Source organism: Anabrus simplex, chromosome 4 (assembly GCF_040414725.1).
Source record: "Anabrus simplex isolate iqAnaSimp1 chromosome 4, ASM4041472v1, whole genome shotgun sequence".
NCBI classification, from domain to species: domain Eukaryota; kingdom Metazoa; phylum Arthropoda; class Insecta; order Orthoptera; family Tettigoniidae; genus Anabrus; species Anabrus simplex.
The window spans coordinates 250707516-250730296 of NC_090268.1; the positions used below are offsets into that span (position 1 = coordinate 250707516).

At 38.8% G+C, this 22781-nt stretch overlaps 1 protein-coding gene across 1 annotated transcript in view; it reads right to left on the minus strand.

Annotated features, from left to right (window-relative positions):
* The window catches only part of Tnpo (transportin 1), a 341883-nt gene that overhangs the window by 205451 nt on the left and 113651 nt on the right, over positions 1-22781 (minus strand). Inside the window, exons 13-14 of the mRNA XM_067145500.2 lie at positions 22191-22437; positions 4986-5084 (exon numbers count right to left, since the gene is read on the minus strand). Coding sequence (XP_067001601.1) covers positions 4986-5084; positions 22191-22437 — 346 coding nt within the window. The remainder of the gene's footprint in view (positions 1-4985; positions 5085-22190; positions 22438-22781) is intronic.

Genomic DNA, 22781 nt, shown 5'->3' on the forward strand with positions numbered 1-22781 from the left:
ATTGGTTGGATGTCTATGCTTCAGCACATAACCACCAGTCAGAGCCAAAATCTGCCAAAACGTCAATTTACAAGTAGAGCTGTGCGGAGTATAGAAATTATATTGTGGAGGGCATTTAATATATGAAGATAAGCAAGGCACTGCATCATTGCAAGCTGACCTCGTCATTTGATTCTTCTTCTTCATCAATGTCCCACTCCAGTAACCCGGGTGTGGTTAACAAGCCTCCTCCACTCCTTTCAGTCCTTCCACTTTTCCTCCTCCATTACTCCCACCACAGCCAATCCAGCTTCTCTAATATCCTTTCAAATCTGATCCATCCACCTTCTTCTCGGTCTTCTAACTGGTTTCTTTCTCTTAACTTCTCTTTCCAATTCCCTTCTTGCTACCCGTTCCTTTCCCATTCTTTTTACATGTCCGAACCATCTGTCCTGCTTTCTGTATCTTTACTGACGGTTCTATATTTAGCTCTCCTCTGATTTTAATAATTTGAATTCTATCTCTTGTCTTTACAACCGATTTTCTTAAAAATTTTATTTCTACTACTTGGATCTCACTATCTTGTCTCTTATTAGTTACCAGCGTTTCTAGTCCGTACGTAGCAATTGGTATGAAATACTGTTTATACCAGGTGGTACAGCTGCCCCTATTCACGCAGTTTTATGCAACCCGCAGATTATAGTCGAACCTAAAAATATTGACCTTGACTACTCACTACAATGCTCTTACAACGCTTTCCATAATTCGTTTATTCGTGTCAAGGAAATCAGCATTAATGATAAAATACCGATGGATGGTAAAGAATCGTGAAAATTATGTGTCGCAGAAACGTCCTGTACAGAGAATATTATTGGTGAATGACTAGAAGCAGCAGCAACACAACAGCGCTAAACAGCAACCCGTGATAGCCGAGCTTGCTAAAAGTTAGAAGAGAGTATCGGTGTTCGTTAGTAGGCGGTTCGAGTCCTGTGTACGACGAATATTTTTATTGCGTTGTTGATGTTCGTGAGAGTCGTGTTGTTGACGACAAATCTAAATCATAATCAGTTCTCATATTGCAGGTACTCAGCTATGTTTGTTTTTTAAGGAGCTCTTAAAAGAGCTATTTGCAATAAAGTGAGATTGTACCAACAGCGGTGCGATGGGCTTATGCATGGCCATTCGATTAATGAAGCAAATGTTCAAAATGACCACCTGCTTCGTTAATGCACATCTGAGCACGGTGGAGGAGAGACATTCTTGCTTGCTGCAACATATGTGGTGGAATCTGCCTGCAGGCTTCCGTGATGAGCCGCCGTAAATGATTGGGGCTCTCAGGCTCCTGCTCATAGACTCTTTCCTTTAAAAAACCCCAGAGGAAAAAGTCGAGTGGAGTAAGGTCAGGTGATCTAGCCGGCCATGTGACCAGACCCCCTCGTCCAATCCATCGTCCAGGATATGTCCTATGCAAGTGGTTCCGTACTGCCAACGACCAGTGTGGGGGAGCTCCATCCTGCTGGAACCACATCCGTAACCGTGTCATAAGGGGCTCATCCTCCAATAAGAGTGGGAGGTACTCACGAAGAAACTCTAGATAGCGTCGTTCCGTGAGGTTTCCTTCGAAGAAATATGGTCCAATTATCTTGTCACCTAGTATCCCGCACCACACGTTGACGCCCCATTGTACCTGAAATCGAGCTCCCCTGATCCAGTGAGGATTTTCAACGCTCCAGTAATGGAAGTTGTGACGATTAACAGTTCCGTTGTTGTGAAATCTGGATTCATCACTAAAGAGAATGTCCATTAAGAAATTCGCATCAGCTTCAACTCTTTGTAATATCCATTGCGAAAATTCTATCCGTTTTGGGAAGTCATCTCCGTGAAGTTCCTGGTGCAGCTGTTGATGGAAAGGGTGGAATTTATGGCGGTGCAATATTCGCAGTACAGATACATGACTGATGTTCAGTTCATTTCCTATGGCCCGTGAGCTTGTGTGCGGGTTGTATGCAATTGCATTTTGAACAGCTTCGTCGTTATTTCCAGACGTCACTGGAGCATCCCGAACGGGGGGTAATGTATGAAATGACCCCGTTGCACGCAACCGTCTTTCAACACGTCGAAATGTATCTGCAGTTGGCAGCCTTCGTCCAGGAAATCGTTCTTGATACAAGCGTCTGGCTTCCCGTGTATTTTGCCTTGCTTCTCCATAAAGTAGTACCATATTCACATAATCATCCCGTGAATACATAATGTTTGCTTTCGTGCTAACCGTACAGTACGTGCTCACACGTTGCTGCTAGGATTACGATATGCTGTTTCATGTGCTCTACCTATGAATTGTAGACCGCTGTTAGTTGGTCTTCGAGTCGAACGTGCGCAGTTGCTTGGTTGAATGGGTGGGTCAGAATGTTGACAACACGTGCACTGCGCTTCATTCCCTGTAGTCGTTTGCCATATGGAAGTCGCATGTTATTATTCCTTTCGTATGTATGCTTTCTTTGTAAACGTGGCAAATTACTTTTGAGACTTAAGAACGTTAAATATTTATTATGAATGGCCTTACAAGTATAATATAAAAATAAAATTGAAAAGCTCGTAACTAGATTCGCCGGTGCCATGTAGCCACTACAGACGACAAAGAATTGGTCTCGTAGCTCTGTACTAATGGAATTACCTAGGCTATCGCTTCGATACTGATCGTTGATGTTAAAAGTTCTGAACTCGAATGTGCTAACACCACAGTGAACTAAAGAATCGCGTCTCTCTTACGCCCAAATAGTTGCAACCATTTTCTACGCGTTACTTGGTTGAATGAGTCCAGCGTTATGTTTCAGGTGGTATTCACAATCGGTGCGTATGTGGCGATATTTATGATACCTGTTTATTATAACTTCCGTAGAAGAATATCGGAGACTTCAGAAAGGTCTTCGTAAACGATGCCTAGGTGAATACGAAATGACATTAAAAAATGCATGACTCAAGAATGGTTGGAACCCTTCCTGCTTCAAGTAACCTATCGAGGTAGTCTTCCATACGTAATTCCGCGCAGCTATTTGCAACGTACAAGCGCCATCCTTGTAACTCTGTATTCACGAGGAGAGCAGAAGTTCCCGCTTCGACAAGTTACTGATGAGTTACAGCCTTATGGTCCCGTTTTATGCTTCTTTTGATCGCTCTAACGGTAGTAATTACATGGCGTAAGCTATCACATCTGCTGTACAGCATTTGCGTGCCACAGATTATAAACTACAGTGCAAAACACGTTTCTATCAATTTCGATGTGATGAGACTGTACAAAATGGTGGTGCATTGACATGTCTGTAATTGGTCTTACCCTATCACGTTTTCTATGATACCACGACCGCCCTTTCTATCAAAAGAAAATGGCCTCTTGGACCAATCAGGTGCGCAATTCTCTACCGACAGCTATAGGCGTGTTTATGGTTTGTACAGTATAGTAACATTTCGTAAAAATTAGTAGAGTATTGGACACCGCTCTACATACAATGGTACACTGTTTTTGAGATTGACCTCACTTACTGCCTCTTGTACCATTTTTCCATTGTGTGGAGAAGTCTACATCGGGTTAACTGCACATAACATTGCTGTAAGGTGTTGCGCAAGATGGGACTAAGAGGCATTTACGTCCTAGCTGGTTGCATATGGAAGAAGATTGTTGCAGAGACCAAGGTTCTGCAAGGACCGTAGCGTCAAGGAGTAAGTAAGTAAGTAAACTATGTGTATATTTACAAAATATATCATGCTTCCTGTCCACCTATCACAGAATTTTAAAGATTTCCCAAACTAGCAAGTTCTTTCTATCGACTATATGAGTTGCGCGCAAGCAACTCAACAACGAGCTTCCTAGGTAGCCGTAGTCGTTGCTGCAACATCGTTTGATGCTGCCATGCAGTTATTGCATGTGCCCTTCCTGACGTCAGCCTCACCATAGGAATTAATGAGATGTAACGAATGACGTGATATGAGTAACTAAAATGGACTTTTACATGTACCGTAGGCCTAAAAATCATGTTCACTCTTTGTCTTTTTACGTTTAGAAATACTGCCTTCTGACGAAAATAGCCAGTATAACTTAAATACAATCTAAGTTTGATAAATAATAGTATAGAATGTTTACACATACAATTTATAACGTCCCCGTCTTCATTTTCTTCAATAATGTCATCTAATTCTTCGGAATTACTAATGCTAACGTCACTCGAAGGTAATTCAGTATCACTTTCATTGGAAAAACCGTCATTGACATCGCTTTCCTCCAAAAAATGTAATATTTGAGGTCCATCCGACTGCCATGACGTTGACCTTACCTTCACTAAAGCTTTACGCGGCAATTTACTCCATCATATTTAGACTCTTTGGCGGCGAAATACGTAACTGAAGAGCAAAGATAGCTGAAATACGATTACCAACGTCTCGTAGACATGTTGGGATGACAAAGAAATATCGATATGTAACTGTGGAACCCTCAACAAAGCAATAAAGAGGGTGGACGGAAATTTCCGTCGTATTTATGTTAACCCACGGACAATGCCGGAAATTTCAGTCATTGCAAGGCAATGGGTTAAGGTCTTCACCCGTAACATTGGGAATGGGCTCCACGTTATACCCTGTGAGACTGGGTCCCTGCCTGAACTTAGCTCTCCTTCACACCAGCCTACTGATGTGGAGGATATCCACCCCTGCAACGTGAATGCGCCAGACATGAATTACTCAAGTGAAGGATAGGAGAGGTGACCCTATCTCCCTTGAGCCGGGTTAATGGTTGTGTATGATGCCACAACCATTTGATTCATGCGCCAAATCACTGCGCGTGACCACGGCTTGTCATATAACGTGAATAGGTTAATGTATTAAAAATTTCTAATTTGAGCACAAACCTATGGATTTTCATTAGTAATAGTGTTGAATATCAAATTCTTAAAAAGGAACAACACACAGGCCCATATCATTTCAGAAAACTACAAGTGTATGTAAAGCTTACTTACCTAATTTAATAGATATCTCACCAATAGCCCATGTCGCATTATTACATACAGAGATAAATTCAGGATTTAAGTTCTGGCCAAGTATTGGCAGAAAGTCAGCTGAAACGAAGAAGATTAAAATCAATTTTATAAGAAATTACATCAGAAAACTAGAACTAAAATCTCTTCCTATAGATTATTCCATAGGAATAAGATAGAAATATCAGTAGTTTACAGTTCTAATCTACACCCATTTTCATTCAAGAAAAATGAACTTTACCTGGAAATTTTCAATATACTATATAACAATGTCATACAAAATTATCTTCATGCAGTTGATTAAGAGTAATTCCCCACTAGCATTGGAAGAAATGTGAAGTTTAACTTTCTCATTAAATATCAGCAAGTTCTTTTCCTGCACAGTAGTGCTGTACAATATAGTGCAAGACTGACCACTGACCACAGTGACATGTATATGGTGTAGCAGGGTGTGATGAGTTCTTGAAATCATGAATAACCAATCAAGATTTATTATCACCTGAGAAATGAATGAAGGCAACTGATTAAGCACATAACAATGCTTAGTAATGCACGGGGAAGATCATTTGAAAGATTGCTATTTTCAGACAAAATACGATCTACAATTCCACCATTGAAGTAAGATATCAAATTCTGGAACAATGAACCATTATAATGAGGGAATGATTTTTCAAGTTTTATTCTGAATTGATAATCAAGGACAATGGACAATCGTAACAATCATAATTCACGGATGATCCCTCTAGCTCCAATCATTAAACAAAACAGTCCCTGATTCAATATTGTACTCTACGCGAGAGAGTGAGCATGTAGATCCACTGGAAATTTATTTTGGAGCATAATAGGCAATGTATTGTAAGTGCATATTTCAACGACAAGTGAATTTATTATAAATCCATATTGGGAAAACCACAATGATGATCACTAATATTCTGTGAGAAAGAGGCTCTAAAAGAAGAATAAATGCATATATTTACTATATATTAACAGAGCCTCAAACTAAAAGCAGTTGAACGGAAACAATATACTATATCGGACACACAAAGGGCTTCCAGGTCGGAGAGGATGAAAAAGTTCTGGGAGAAGAAGAAGAAGAAATTAACTCAAATGTATTGATTTCAGTGCTCCAATGTGGGCGTAAAATATGTAAATAAAATAATAAATAAAATATTAACAGAGCAGTGGTCCCAAAACAGGAAAGCATAAGAAATTTTCAAGGGGGATAGGCAAATTTATCAAAAAAGTTAAAAATGACTGCTAATATTGCATTTGGATTCATCATCATCCTCCAGCCAAGAGACCTTGTTGTCTATTATAGTCCATCTTTTGTTTGGATGTACAAAAGATCATTCTGCAATAGCGTATATAGCATTACCAATGCCAAAATCACAAATGTGCAAACTTTGAGCGTTTCACGTTATACACTTTCTGAATTCATATAGTTACAAGATTCTTGCGCCAAAATTACATGTGTCAAATCACCAAAAGAACACTATGTTATCTACAATCCCTCAAATGTGTATGTGAATTGAAATTAAAACTTACCATGCCAAGGAACCAAATATACCACAGTCATGCTTTTAAAATGACAATGTACAGGGTGGGCAAAATCCAAATAGCAAATAAAAACCGTAACTATCCGAAAAGAGTTTGAACACCAGAAAACAATGCTCCAGTGAAGAAAACCCTGGAACAAAGTCTGACGAAATCTCAACACAGTTTATCTGTGCAAGTGGGAATTACGAGATTGTTGTCAAAACATTACCGGTATCAAAAAGCACCTACATCTGTATCCTTACAAATTTATCTAGATGAACCTTCACATGTTTAGTTCTCCTGGTGGTTTCTGAGTGGAGTGGTGAACCCACAACTGTGGTCCCCGTGAATATCTTGTAACTTCAGTCTGATTTTGCATTATCTACGAACAGCTGTGTGTCAGCCAAATATGGCTGCTTCTCTTTCAATTGAGACTAGTGAACTTGACCCAATGCTAGCAGATAGCGCCTCGCATGCAAGATCTGTCGTCAGAGCATTTCTTTCTTGCCCTAAGTAAGATTTTATCCCCCCACCCTCTTTTTGTAAAAATCTCTGGGGGTATGTCTTGAGATAGAAGGGAAAGAGCGATGGCTTTCCTCTCATATAGGCGGTGTTTCAGGTGTTCTAAATATATGCTGCGGGACTTTCATTCATTACAGTAGTGCTAAATGATTTATCTTCATGTAGTTCGAGGTAATAGTATCCTTTTGTTCTTTTCCTTTGTTTTGACATGTTTGCCATGAATATCTGAAATATGTGCCTTGACTTGCATTTTGATTGGCGTTGTGGGGCTCTAGACTAGTTTTAACTTTATTTAGTGTGTGTATTTTTGGTATTTTCCACTGTCACGGGAATGATGAGGGCTAGGAGCTTATACACCCTGTTGTGATTTGTGTGTGTGTTATGGCTGAATATCCGTGCATTTGGAGACCATTGCTTTGTTTGCATTATGGGTCCACAATGCATTGCTAGAACCTGAAAGTAATTGCGATAGTATGTTGGGCAAAATTCATGTCCACGTGAGATCCTAATTCGTGTAGTATGAATAACTGATGGCAGCAAGGATGTACAACTACATGACGGGTTTGGTTTGGGAGACCAAGGTTTCCTATTGTAAACCTTGCACATCAGTTTATTTTCTGGACTAGGCAAAGAGCTTAACTGATCGACGACTGCTTGGATATGCCTTGCTGTTATGCTCCTTTGGTTGTGATTTGGATATTGTGCGTCTCTGTATGTGTACGAATGTAGCTTGGAAATGGGACATAACAGCTGTTCAACCCCCTTTCCTGCCTTTAAGACTTCTGTTCTTGTTGCAGGTTTTTCTGCCACTGATTTATTTTTCTCTATTTTATGCATAGTATGCATTACTGGTACTTCTCTGTTTAATTAGAAGGTAGCCATGGCAACACATTTACAGTATTATGGTAGTTTTAGATTATCATGTTCTGTGCTTTCGGCGCATGACTTCCTGTTTAGACTCTCCTCCTCGTTTTCCCATCAATGACCTTTTTCTCTTCCTTTTTGTTCTGTGGAGATTGTAGCAATAAAAAACAGAAGAGTGGCCCTTTTGTCGTGTGTGGAAGGAAAAATTTTATTACCTTGATATGATATTGGTGTTTTTAAGAGAAAGAAATATTCATGCAAGGTTTTGGGTCAAAGTTGGACATATCGTAAGTGTGAAGAAAAAGAGTCAAGTCAAAATACTGTATTGATGATAAAGATTGGTCTTGAGCGGAGGGAAAAGTTATGTTTTGAGATATTACTTGACCAATGTTGAAAAGGGTCTGAGAGTTTTGCAATGTGAGTAAAAATATAAAATCTTAAACCTTGTTTCTTTTGATTCATGAGGGTCACCTTTTTGTTTTGTTTTCCTCTTATTCAATTCTAATAAACCTTTGCATTTCCTTGTATCTTTGTTTTGATGTTATTTTACCCCATGGCCTCCTACCTTGACAACTTTGGTTTTGAGAGGCACAAATCCAGCTCCTCGCTATTCTCTGTCAGTTTCGATCTGGTCCAATATTCAGGACAATTTAGATTGCATTTGGACCTTTTGTGTTTCCACTGCATCAATTATACTATACAGGTCTGCACAAAAAGAAAGGGGGAGGTGGTGGAGTGAAGTCAGGGCTTTTGGAACCCTAGTTTTTCATTTCTTCAAATGAGGCCATTTCCATCCCCTTCGGTTTACATTAATAATTTGTATAAAATATGTGCCAGTGCAATGTTATAACTGGTCTCAGAGTCTATATGTCGCATGGCGTGCACGACTGCTTCAAAGCTTCATACTCCAACCCTTTCTCTGCTTACACGGCGTGATGACAGAAACGTGGGTGAGCTTTGTAACAAGATGGTATAATTGTTGACTCATATCTACAGATGTTTTCAGAGCTTGTGTGTAGTGTCAGAAGTTTAATGTGTATTGAGTCCATACGAGAGCAAATTTCAAAGAAGCAAATGATATGGTTAAAAGATTTGTTTCAGAAAAGGGACATTATGAGCTCAAAGGTCTCCTTCATACAGTAAGCAGTGCACGGCATTTTTCAGAAAATGATCATAAAATTTCAAAATTAGGACTTAAACTGAAATTGGTTTCATTATTCACCTATTCTAAGGAAGTCTTACTATCCATAATACAGTAAAACCTCGTTAATATCGAAGTCGTCGGGACTCAAAAATCGGACTTCGAATCACGTGATTTCGAATTAACCGCCAATCCGCAATTCAGAAGTACCTACCCTTGCCGCGTTATAAAATATTCTAAGGCCCGTTACTGCATGCATTTAACCTTGATTCACAGTTTATACCTTTCAAATGCCATGAAAAAAGAACCATTTCCAAAATGTATCCAAGAAGGTGCATTTACAGTATTCAAATAATACACTCGGATATGTCACTGGTAAACATAACCTCACGCAACGAAAGAAAAAAAAAAAAGCACGATTCAAAGACGAGGAGAAATCTATGCTCGCTCCCATGTGCAAGTGCTTTATTGATTGGATTACTATACTGTATGCATTTTAGATGCCTTGTATTTCCACAGAAAGTACCCGATGCCCTTAAAATCGAACTTTCCTATGACTCTATCCTTGTACGATTTCCCGCCGTGGCACTTCTCTCGTACTTCAGAAATGTAAACACTTGCCGCGTCACGAAGTATTCTAAAACCCATTAATACATGCAATCACCTCGATTCACAGTTTAAACCTTTCTAATGCCATGGAAAAAACTATTTCCGAAATGTATCCAACAAGGTGCATTTACAATGTTCAAATAATGCACTTGGATAAATCGCTGACAAACATAACCTCACGCAACGAAAGAAAAAAAGTCGCACAATTCAAAGACGAGGATAAATTATGCCGGTTCCCCTGTGCAAATGTATTATTCTTTGGATTTCTTTACTGTTTGCATTTTTATTATACATGCTTTGTACTGGCATGGAAAGTGCCCGACGCTCTTAAAACATCGTGGCTTATCGAAGTTTCCTATGACGAGGGGATAAAGTATATCGCTTCCGTGTGCATTGCAACGTACTACTATGACCCCCATCCCTCACACTACGATTTTCCGGGTGGCAATTTCTCCTTTAAAACCATAAGACCGTTTGGGCTCGCATTAAAATAAAACAATGCAGTTTCACCGGCATGTCAATGTTGTTCGGTGCGTACGAATTTATTATATTTGCCACGTTTTTTCGTCAACTGTTGGTATCGCCAGTGTTCGCGGATTCTGTTTTCCCGCACACTGCCTGTTGCGTGATATTACGGCGTTCCTTAAAAGGTTGAACACAAAAGAATTCCGATTTCATTCAACTTAGCAATCATGAAGCGCACTATACACCCACCGAAGTGAGTGTAAGTGCAGAAAGCTACCCCTCCACGTTCCGGAACGCGCGTTCTGTTATGACGCAGAGCGGATACATTTCGAGTTGAAATTACTCTGTAACATACTATTGTTTTAAAATGTAAAGGCAGTTTCGAATTAAAAGTCTGAATTTCGGTAATGGGGCCGACATTGTACTTCGAATTACGAATTATCCGTATTTCAAATTAAACAATTGAAATAACATGCAAAACTGTATCTCATGTTTCCGGGAACGAGAGCTTCTTCGAATTAGGCGGGATTTTGAATTAACCGATTTCGAATTATCGAGGTTCTACTGTACTGGCTTTTGAGATAGACCTTCAAGAAATTACAGAACGTTTGGATACATGGTTACCATGATTGGAAACATTCAAATGAAGCAATAAATACACACGCGACAAAAACACATTTGGACTCCTGTCTCGTGTATGAGCAGTGGCATTTATGTGGTACACTGGATGAAGAACTCAAAACCATAATAAACAGATATTTTGTTGCCAAGAATCACACAGGCTTATTAATGTTAATCTCACTCTTGGAAAGTGCAAATCACCAATCGGAGGACACAGAGAGGAAGGTAGAAGTAAAAATTTAATTAGCAATATAAAACTGCTTGCCATATATGATCAAGTTTTACAAGAAGTGCTCAACAAAACTAAGGGCAGATTACATTATATGACAGTGTACAGAAAGTATTGACCAACTATATTTTAAGTGGAAAACAAAATAGTGAATGAAAAACAATATAATAATCGATGCCACCCAAGATATGAGAGAGAACAGCTGAAATTTATCATTAATGTGTGATCCAGAAAAATGAAAACGGGATACCGAAAGCAATGGAAATTAAAGAATCATTTCTTGATTTTCATTTACTCGAGGACCCATCTACACAGCATTTAGCCAATGACAGATCATGAAAGAAATAGAAAAGAAAGGGATTTCTCTGAAGAACTATTGTGGACAAAGATATGATGGAGCCAGTAACAGATGATAAAACCAGTAGAGCATTTATGTAAAGTCACTTAAAAAAAGGAATAAGCTGGTTGTATGATCAGCTCCCATCAACAGGTTCATTTCAAAGTATTTAATAAACACATCAGGAAGCTACAGCCGGGCTGAGTGGCTCAGACGGTTGAAGCGCTGGCCATCTGAACACAACTTGGCAGGTTCAAGCCTGGCACAGTCCGGTGATATTTGAAGGTTCTCAAATACATCAGCCTGGTGTCTGTAAATTTAATGGAACATGAAAGAAATCCTGCGGGACTAAATTCCGGCTCCTTGGCATCTCCGAAAACCACTAAAAAAATTAGTAGGAATACCCAAGTCAATAGCATTATTATTAGGAAGCTACATTCAATAAATTCTCAAATTCAATCACAATGACTCCAATGCTATATACTTGAAATCTGTCATCTCAATGAAGAGAGAAGAAAAAGCATTCAAAATGCAAACAAAATATTCACGATAGAAGTTCCCTGATGACTTTACAAAGCACATGACATTGCATGTTCTTGTACGGAACATTTTATCAGACAATTTTAATTACACTACCCAGCATGATTTTTGGAGCAAAGCATCTGATAAATAATTTTCACTAAATAAGGTCTCCTGATTTCAGAAACATTACTGATTTTCTTGTGTCACATCTAGTTTCAATAATAATAATAATGTTATTTGCTTTACGTCCCACTAACTACTCTTTTACGGTTTTCGGAGACGCCGAGGTGCCGGAATTTTGTCCCGCAGGAGTTTTTACGTGCCAATAAATCTACTGACACGAAGCTGACGTATTTGAGCACCTTCAAATACCACCGGACTGAGCCAGGATTGAACCTGCCAAATTGGGGTCAGAAGACCAGCGCCTCAACCGTCTGAGCCACTCAGCCCGGCGCACATCTAGTTTCAGTGTTAATCCAGGTACTGTCTGAAAATGTGTCATTGCAGCTCACTGCTACTTTGCAATAACACTGATAAGGCTGTTGTTTGTGTGGCCGTCATTTGCTTTGTTGTTATTGTGTGGTTTGCCAATACAACACCTCCATCAAACTTGTCCCAACCATAGCAATCATCCAATATCAGAGTCTATTTATAATTGTTACCGTCAGAAATGCAGAGATGTAGCCTAGTCCGGTGGTAGTGAGTTGCGTGCTGAGAGTGGTGGAAGTCTGACCTGTTGTTTATCCCTTTCAGACCGTGTACGCACAATTGTGCGGGTTCATATTTTATTTATGTCTGAGCTTATCTGACGTTTTCTTGGCGCTAGACCGGACTGCAGTGCTTGTGCGGGACACGTAGCATGTACTTCAGCTGTTTTTATTTAGTACTTGACCACCAGGGGGCAGGAAGGAAAGTTTAAATATACAGTTCAATAGCAAGATGGCAGGAAGCAGTAATGCCTAAAGTATTTATTTATTGCATTCATATTAATCTAGAAGCTTTACTGAATATCAGAATATAATCAATGAAGTGTGTAAATTGCATACCAAACATAAATTGTGAACTTACATCATCATACGTAATATCATGAGGTTTTGAATGTTGATACGCAGATATGTACTGGGTGCTGTCACAGAAAGGACTGTGAAAGAAAAACTCTTTCTCTACATGAGAAATGTAACGTATACGATTTTAATTGTTTAAAATCGTTCCACACTGTAAAATATAACATTTGATCATGTACATGTGCATATTCACATGTACTGAGTTGAATTTTTTTATTTTTTTATTTTTTGCAAGTAGTGAATGAAGTCCTAACACGCACAATTGTGTGGGTTCTATTTTTCAGCCGATTGTTATTTTGTAAAATAAACTGTAAAAACATGTATTTGAGAGCATTTTAGTAAGTTTTTGACGTTTTGACACCTCCAGATTTCTTTCAGGTCTGACAACAAGTTAGTGCTGCCAAAAGGGCAGTAAAAGCAAAACTCTTCCTCAATGTCGAAAATGTAACGTTTACTTGTGTTTGAACGAAGATTTAATTGTTTTAAATTATTCCCCACTGTAAAATAGAACATTTGATCAAGTACATATGTATATTCATATGCATTGAGGTAATTTTTCTTTTTTGTAAGTAGTCAATTAAGTCCTGACACGAGCAATTGTGCGGGTGCATTTTTTTTTTTTTCAGATGTTAATTTTTATTTTGTAGTATAAACTAAAAATATATGTATTTAAGAACATTTTAGTCAGTTTTTGATGTACAAACAAAAAATCACACCGCCAGTTTTCTTTCAGGTCTGAAACGGTTATAGTGCGTTGTGTCGTCCAAATTGCGAGTTTGTCAAGAATTAGAAGATGATGTGTGAATAAGCCAAACTCATTCTGTAATGGATGTGGTTGTTATATAATTAACACATTGCTGACCGGATACTTGAACTTGTCACATACCCTGTGGACCAAACATTTTTCTACTGAGCATACTAAAGTGCACATGATTATAAAAATGTATATAAATATTAAACTAGTCAAGATTTTATCTTTAAAGTTGTATATATGTAGGTGGATCTTTATAACATCTCCAGCATCAATTTTTAATACATCATCAATGTTTACATCTTTGTCATCATCAGTGTCACTTGAATAAATTAGCATACTACGTAAATTACGGCATGTAGGGGCTTGAATATCATTTCCACTATTACTCTCACATTCAGTTTCCACTAATTCACAAACCCTATATTGATTTGAACGATCATCGGCATACAATTCTTCTAAAATATCGTCGTCAGCTAACGCTGTATTACGCGAGTGCTCGATTTTATCATTGACTAAACCGGCAGAAAGAAAGTCAACGTTTTTAAACTAAATCAAAGAATAAAAGAAGGCCGTGAATAAAAGAAAAGTGGCAGATATACACCTATGATTTATTCTACTCAATGTGCAAATCCAAAATAGTTCAATATATGGTCAAGAGACATCACAGGGAGACTGAAAACAATGTCGTGAATAAAATCGAGATTTCTTGGGGGCAGTCTCCTACCGCTGGCGAGTGTACTACAAGATACCTTGGGGCCCATCACCCATATGTTAAGGGGCAGAATAGCCCAGTAACTGCATTAGTGAATTATGCGTATTTTAAAGTAAAATTAGGAAACCTGTACATGGAATGGGCTCTCCAAATAATTTGTAAAACGTGCCTTGAAAACCTACGAGAGTAGAGCCATAGGGGATTTAGGCCCTTCTATTCAAGAAAGGCATGATTTGGCACAATCCCAAGGACCATACCAGTAACCTACTTTTGCCTGTGTAAAGTAGATGGATTTAATAAGAAAAACAAGGATGCAATTTCCTCCGACATGAGTTCATTTTATGTCTTGTATCCGCGGGTACAGCGTAAACTACATCTATCATTTCTGAAGATGAGAGGTAAATATTAAAGGTGTGAAGAATAAGAGAAGACCAATATTAAAACTTTTTCCGCAGGGCTTATAAAATAATGCCTTTGCTGGCGAGGTGTAGTGTTTACAATGCACTATGTCTTCTGGTATGGGCTATATCAAATTTGTTACTTTCATTGACCTGTCTCAGGCTCATTCTTGGCTTCGACAATATGAAAGTGACTGAGGTATGAGTGATGCTAGTACAGTAAAACCTTGTTAATTTGAAGTTGTTGGGACGCAAAAATCGGACTTCAAAATACGTGATTTCGAATTAACCGCCAACACGTAGTAAAGAAATGCCAACCCTTGAAGCGTCACAAAATATTCTTAAGACCCGTTACTACATGCATTTAACCTTGATTCACAATTTAAACCTTTCAAATGCCGTGGGAAAAAACTTATTTCCAAAATGCATCCAAGAGGGTGCATTTAGAGTATTCAAATAATGCACTTGGATAACTCACTGACGAACATAACCTCTCGCAACAAAAGGAAGAAGGAAAGAAAGAAAAAAGCACGATTCAAAGACGAGGAGAAATCTGCTGGCTCCCATGTGCAGGTGCTTTATTGATTGGATTACTGTACTGTATGCATTTTAGATGCCCTGTACTCGCACAGAAAGTACCCGGTGCCCTTAAAACAACGTGGCTAATCAAACTTCCCTATGATGAGGGGAGAAAGTCCCTCGCTTCCTTCTGCATGACAACACAATACAGTCGCTCTATCCTTGTACGATTTCCCGCCATGGCACATCTCTCGTACTTCAGAAATGTAAACGCTTGCCGCTTCAAAAAGTATTCTAAGGCCCATTAATGCATGCAATCACCTTCATTCACAGTTTAAACCTTTCAAATGCCATGGAAAAAAGTATTTCCAAAATGTATCCAACAAGGTGCATTTATGTTCAAATAATGCACTTGGTTAAATCACTGACAAACATAACCTCATGCAACGAAAGAAAAACAATCACACGATTCTAAGACGAGGATAAATTGTGGTGGTTCCCCTGTACAAATGCATTATTTTTTGGATTACTCCATTTTTTGCATTTTTAGATGCCTTGTACATGCACGGTAAGTGCCTGACGCCCTTAAAACATTGTGGCCTATCAAACTTCCCTAAGATGAGGGGAGGAATTCTCTCGCTTCCGTGTGCATTGCAACACAGTAGAATGACTCTCATCCTTACACGATTTTCCGGCTGGCACTTTCTCCTTTAGTACCATAAGACCGTTTGGGCTCGGCATTAAAACAAAGCAGTGCAGTTTCATCGGCAATGACAATATTGTTCGGTGCCTACGAATTGATTATATGAGCCACGCTTTTCTGTCAACTGTCGGCACCGCCAGTGTTTGTAGAATGCGGATTAGTTTATAATATCACCTATTCAATACATTAAAATTGTAAACAATGATTTATGCCTTGAGGTAGTACGGTGACTGATGATGCCTTCAATGAAAGGCGAAACATGTCTCATATGGAAATAAAAATAAAAATAAAATAAATAAAATAAATAAAATAAATAAATAAATAATAAAATAAAAATAAAAATAAAAAATAAAAAAGCATCCTACATATAGTATCTTCAATACGGATCCATAATGATATTTATCACTTGCATCGGCACTGTTCGCGGATTCTGTTTCTCCGCACACTGCCTGCCTGTGTGATATTACGGCATTCCTTAAAACGTTGAACACAAAAGAATTCCGATTTCACTCGAACTTAGCAATTATGAAGCACAATGCAGACACACCGAAGTGTGTGAAAGTGCAGAAAGATACCCCTGCACATTCCGGAAGACACGTTCTATCATGACGCAGATAAATTTTGAATTTAAATTACTCTCTAACATACTATTGTCTTGAAATGTAAAGGCAGTTTCAAATTAAAAGTCAATTTTGGTAATGTACTGCAAATTACAAATTATCGTTATTTCGAATTAAACCATTTAAATAACATGCAAAACCGTATCTCATGTTTCCGGGAACAAGAGCTTCTTCGAATTAGGCGGGATTTTGAATTAACCGATTTTGAATTATCGAGGTTCTACTGTATTCCCAATTGGTTTTTAGAGATGGACTCTGATATTCCCAGTTGGTGTATGTGCAGCAGAAGCCACTCCTGAAAAAAGCAGTGCTGTAGAAAACGTGCCAAACCACCAGCTGATAATTAGCATATGTTATTTTGAGTTGTATTTCCGAATGTAATACATAGTGATTGGAAGCATCCTTTTGATAACTGCAGCTGTTGAGAGCCCGACCCTTATTTTTAAATATATTCATGCTTGTTCTCTACATTTATCACATCAGGATTTACCTAAAAAACACTGTAGACGAGATAAGGGAGACCGCATTGTTTAGGTTAGGTATGCTATCCAGTGTCGAAATAATGCCAAAAGTTCCATGACTGAAACAATAAATAACAAGAAAGTTTGCCACATATACGGATATCTACAGGTGTGACGGTAATGTGTTTTAAGTGGGGATGTAAAATCATTATTATTATTATTATTATTATTATTATTATTATTATTTGTTCGGTAAGTTGGCAGTAAAACAATACTTATGATGGATTGTACTTTTCTCCAAAAAACCTAAATTGGCCCAAGTTACGAGATATTAAATGATCATTTTGTTAATGATCTCGCCTGCTATACTCATGGCAACAAGCATGAATATTTCTCAACTAATGTAAACTCGTTTTCTCATCCCAAGGTAGTGCATCTCTTCTTAGACACGCCCCCAGTGGAGGGGAGCTGCACGTACCACTTTTATCGCATAACAACCTTCCTGCCATTCATAAATCTCTGGTAATACAGGACCAGGAATCAAACTCAGGCTCCTGAGAACGGCAGCTAATTGTGCTAACCATTACGCTGGTGGACATGACTGATGCATGCTTGCAATGGGCGGATTGGACACGAAACTATTCACCTATTTGTGTGACGTCATCGGGGCTGCAGGTGGATTATGCTAAGGAGACTGATGTTTCTTAACTACGAAACAGAGATATACCGCGAGACTTTGACCTGTGTTTTCATTGCATGGGTCATATGGACAAAACTATTCACAAATTTATGTGATGTCATCACAGCTGCAGTACGGCTTGTACCCGCTTCGAAGCAGAATCATTCTTCTCTAACAAATTATGTTGGGGGGGGGGGGGGGTCTTATATCCCTTTCAGACCGTGTACGCACAATTGTGCGGGTTCGTATTTTATTTATCCCTGACTGTATTTGACGTTTTCTCGGCGCTAGACCGGACTGCAGTGATTGTGCGGGACACGTGGCGCGTATTTCAATTGTTTTTAGTTAGCGTTTGACCGCCAGGGCAAAGTAAGAAGAGTTTAAAAAGCACAGTTGATCGGCGAGATGGCGGGAAGCAGTAGTGCCAAAAGTAAGTATTTATTTATTGCGTTTATATTTATCTAGAAGCTTTACTGAATAGTGGAATATATTCAGTGAAGTGTGTATATTGGTTAGTGAATGTAAATTTTGAAGATACATCATCGTATGTGATACCACGAGGTTTTGAATTTTGATACGCACAATTGTGCGGGCTAGGTCTTCTTACAGACGATGCATAATGGAGTGCTGTGTTGTCACACTTGAGTTCTTGTGATATTGCTTTAGTATAATCTAATTTTTCATAATAAATCCTGTATGTCGTGATATTGCTTACACGAGCAAACAGAACTAGGTAGTAGTAAGGCCAAAAGTACTCATTTACATGCCTCATTTATTTTATATTTCAGAGTTCGAATCACTGGAAAATGACGAAGGAAAAATTTTGGAATTGCTAGAAGGAAGTGACTCTGAAATTGAAGGTCTCTCGGATGATGATGATGATGATGATGATGATAATTCTGCTGGTCTTCTTGAAAGACCAGAAGTGTTGTGCAATTCTGAAAGTGACAGTGAAGGAAATGAACCTGATGCAGTACCATCGCCAAAATTACCAGCACCCACTCCAAATTCTAGACCTTTACTCTGGAGACGGAAGCCTTTTTTATCGAAACCTACACCGTCACCCTTTAATTACGTGGAAACAGTGGTAAGCACTAGTTTTATTTTTAATTGCATTTTGTAGATTAACAGAAAGTATTCAATGGCCTCAGACGTTTTTTTTTCATTTTTTCAGGACCACACAGTCAAGAGGCCATTGGAATATTTCTCAGAATACTTCCCAGATGACTTTTTTTGAAACTACTGCCTACTACACCAACAATTACTCATTGTCTAAGAATGGAAAAGAATTGAAAACTAGTGCATCCGAAATTAAAAAATTCTTTGGAGTAAATATAGTTATGGGGAATATTCCGTATCCACGAATGAGAATGTATTGGCGTGATGATGTACGATTGGACATTGTGGCATCTGCAATAGCTAGAGACAGGTTTTTCGATCTTAGACAGTGTTTACATTTTGTGGAGACAGTTGCAGTGAATTCTGAAGAAGTTTCAACTAACAGACTGTGGAAGGTGCAACCAATTATTGACACTGTTCGTAAGAAATGTCTTGCCATCCCACGTGAATCCAAGTCCTACTCGGTCGATGAACAAATGATCCCGTTTACTGGGTGGTGTAAGCTCAGACAGTATGTGAAGAATAAACCAAGGCCAGTAGGACTAAAGAATTTCGTTATTACTACCTCTTTTGGATTAGTAGTAGACTTCAAAATTTACCAGGGCACAACCACACCATTACCAGAGAGACAATTGGGACTAGGGCCTTCAGTAGTTCTGCGATTAGTACAGACTCTCCCACCTGGTAGTTATGTATATTTTGATCGCTTCTTCACAACCGTGGGACTGATGAATAAGTTGATAGAACTTAATCTGGAGGGTACAGGCACCATCATGCTTAATAGGTTGAAAGGGGTACATTTCAGTCATGATTCAAAGCTTAGACAGGGTGACTATGAAGAATTTTGTAGAAGCGATGAGAAGTTGGTAGCAGTGAAATGGCGAGATAGCAAGTGTGTTACACTTTTGTCAACATGTAGTGGAGCAGAACCAGTGGCAAATGTGAAAAGATGGTCTAAGAAAGAGGGAAAATATAATGAGGTACCATGTCCCTTTGTTGTACGCTGTTACAATCCATGTACGGGTGGTGTTGATATTTGTGACCAGCAAATGGAGTGCTACCGTACATGGATAAAAACCAAAAAATGGACCCTCAAGGTATCCCTGCATTTCTTGGACTTCGCCTTGGTAAATGCATGGATGGAATACCGGGAGGATTGCAGAAAGGCTCATATTCCTGCCAAGGATAATTTGGACTTGCTTGGGTTTCGAACAGCTGTCTCAGAAGCCCTAATTGCTGCACCAACCAAAAAACGTAGACATTCAACAGAAGATGACTGCTCCAGCACTGACGCATCGAGAACTAGAGTCGCGAAAATCCCTGCTCTGGACAAGAGACTCGATGGCTATGACCACTGGCCTGTAGTTGATGAATTAAAATCGGCAAGGTGCTGCCGCCAAAAGGACTGCAAGAGTCGAACTCGTACACGATGTACGAAGTGTAATGTGTATTTGTGTTTGAACAAGGATTTTAACTGCTTTAAGTTGTTTCATACTATGAATTAGAACATTTGAACATGTACTGAGCTGAATTTTTCTGTGTGTGTAATGTGTGAAGTAAGTCCTGACACGCACAATTGTGTGGGTCCTTTTTTTTTGGATGTTAGTTTTAATTTTATAAAATAAACTATCAATATGTGTATTGATGTGCATTTTAGTCAGTTTTTGACATACAAACAAAAATTCACACCCCCAGTTTTCTTTCAGGTCGGAAAGGGGTATGCGAGATTTTTTTTTTCCATTTTCTTCGTCTCGAAAAGCCAAGGGTTTTTTTAGCACCGCACCGACACAGATATATCTTATGGCGACGATGGGACACGCAAGGGCTAGGAGTGGGAAGGAAGCGGCCGTGGCCTTAATTAAGGTACAAGCCCAGCATTTGCCTGGTGTGAAAATGGGAAACCACGGAAAACCAATTAAAGTGGATCTAACATGCGAGGGGTCTAATACAGGAGTGAATATAGCATAACTATGGAAAGTTTCCGATGGTTTGGTCACGTCAAACGTATGTCAGAAAGAAGAATTGCAAAACAATGGTTGCATTCTGAGATTGCTAGAAAGGGACCTGTTGGAAAACCTAGGAGGAGATGGCAGGACCAAGTGAAGGAAGATATCACATCCAAAGGAATCAATTGGGAAGTTTTGACGAAGCAGTGGTACATGAATAGACTAAAATGGAGAGCGCCCGTAAACCACACCCGGGAAACTGGAGTGGAAACTTGATGATGATGATGAAGAACGGCGAGTCCTTGGTTAACCCTTCCTTTTGGCAGATGTTTGTCAGTGAATACAAAACTGCTTTGGTTTAACGTTCTCATTATGTTATAGATGATTTTCCATAAAAGTCGGCAAAGATACCAAACTTACACAAAAAAATATTTAAAATGGTATGAAACAGCAATTTGCAGAGGTTTTCCAAGCAGCGGCTTGCTCATTAACACGTATTTTCTAATTCCAATGGTCTGAACACGCATATTCTGCTCCATTCTTAAAATTGAAATAGCATCATCTAGAGGCGTGTGGCAAACATTTCCATTTTCGTTCTTCGAACAGGGTCACCTAACCTAGGTTACCGCACATGTATTATGAAAACATATTTCAAGCTCCCTATACAATAATAAACTTTTCACTACAAATTTACATGGAAACAGCCTTCCTGGAATTTAACAAGACGTGAAAATACATAACATAAACTCTAAAATTAGTTACGCATACCACTGTATCTGACTTTTATTCAGTACCTAGCATTAAAATTAATTATCGTTTACTTCAGCTTTTATTTCTAAGGAGTTAACAACTGCTGTCACTGCACTTAATGCGAAAACATGTTCTCCCAGTGTTTGTTTACACCAGTCGGAGTAGTGAGGAGAGCTCTGTCTCACTGAAGATCGATTTGGTCGTGCGTAGTGATAAATCGATACAGAAGATGATCAATCGCATTCAACATATATGCTGGAGTAGAGTATATGAATACCGATAACGGATAAAAACTAACGCGCCCGTATTAGCCCGTAATAATGGATGAATCAGTAAAAGGCTTCTCATTGTCACCCAAGAATATTACACAGGTTGATATAGGAATTTACGAAAATTAGCTGTGAAAAAGTGAGGTTTTGAACAAACTGATCAACGTTTCAAAGAGATATTTTTTTATTTCTTTTTATTGTAACTTTCCAGGCTTTTACGAAAAATTGCATACAACAAACTGCCGCAAAGAGTAAATTTTTTGCCATTCTGAGTTCAATAACAGACTTGTACTGTATAATATATGGCCTGACTGTGAATGCAGTCGAGACACATTAAAAATACTCACATATACAGGGCAGAACATGTTGAAAACATGCTTTAGTCAGATCCCCAAGCAAAGCAAATGAGCTCTGCCTGACCTCTGGCATCGGATCTTGCATACATTGGTAAAGAAGCTGCATAATACTAGAGTTGACAACCAATTTTTCTATATGGCCATCCAGTCCTTCTGCCAGTCCAGATAGCAAGTCCAAGGCAACGATCATGAAATCCTTGTCAGGAGCTTCAAATTGTTCGGGCTGCTGAGTATTGGCCTGAAATAAGTCAACAAAAAATGTTTATCAAATAAAATCACCTTTAAAACTGTTATTTTATTATTTACTTAAAACCTGTTCTGAATAGTAATCGTCTAGATCCGGGATGGCGAACCTATGACGCGTGCCACTACACAACACATGAACACGACTTCTGTGGCACGCCAGACAACATACTAACACGTTTTAATGTTTTTAACATGTGATAAATACGTTTAAAATCAACTACATAGCATATTTGAACAGAATGCTTTAATAGTCCGCCTCTGTGGTGTAGTGGTTAGTGTGATTAGCTGCCATCCCCGGAGATCTGGATTTGATTACCACCTCTACCACGAAATTTG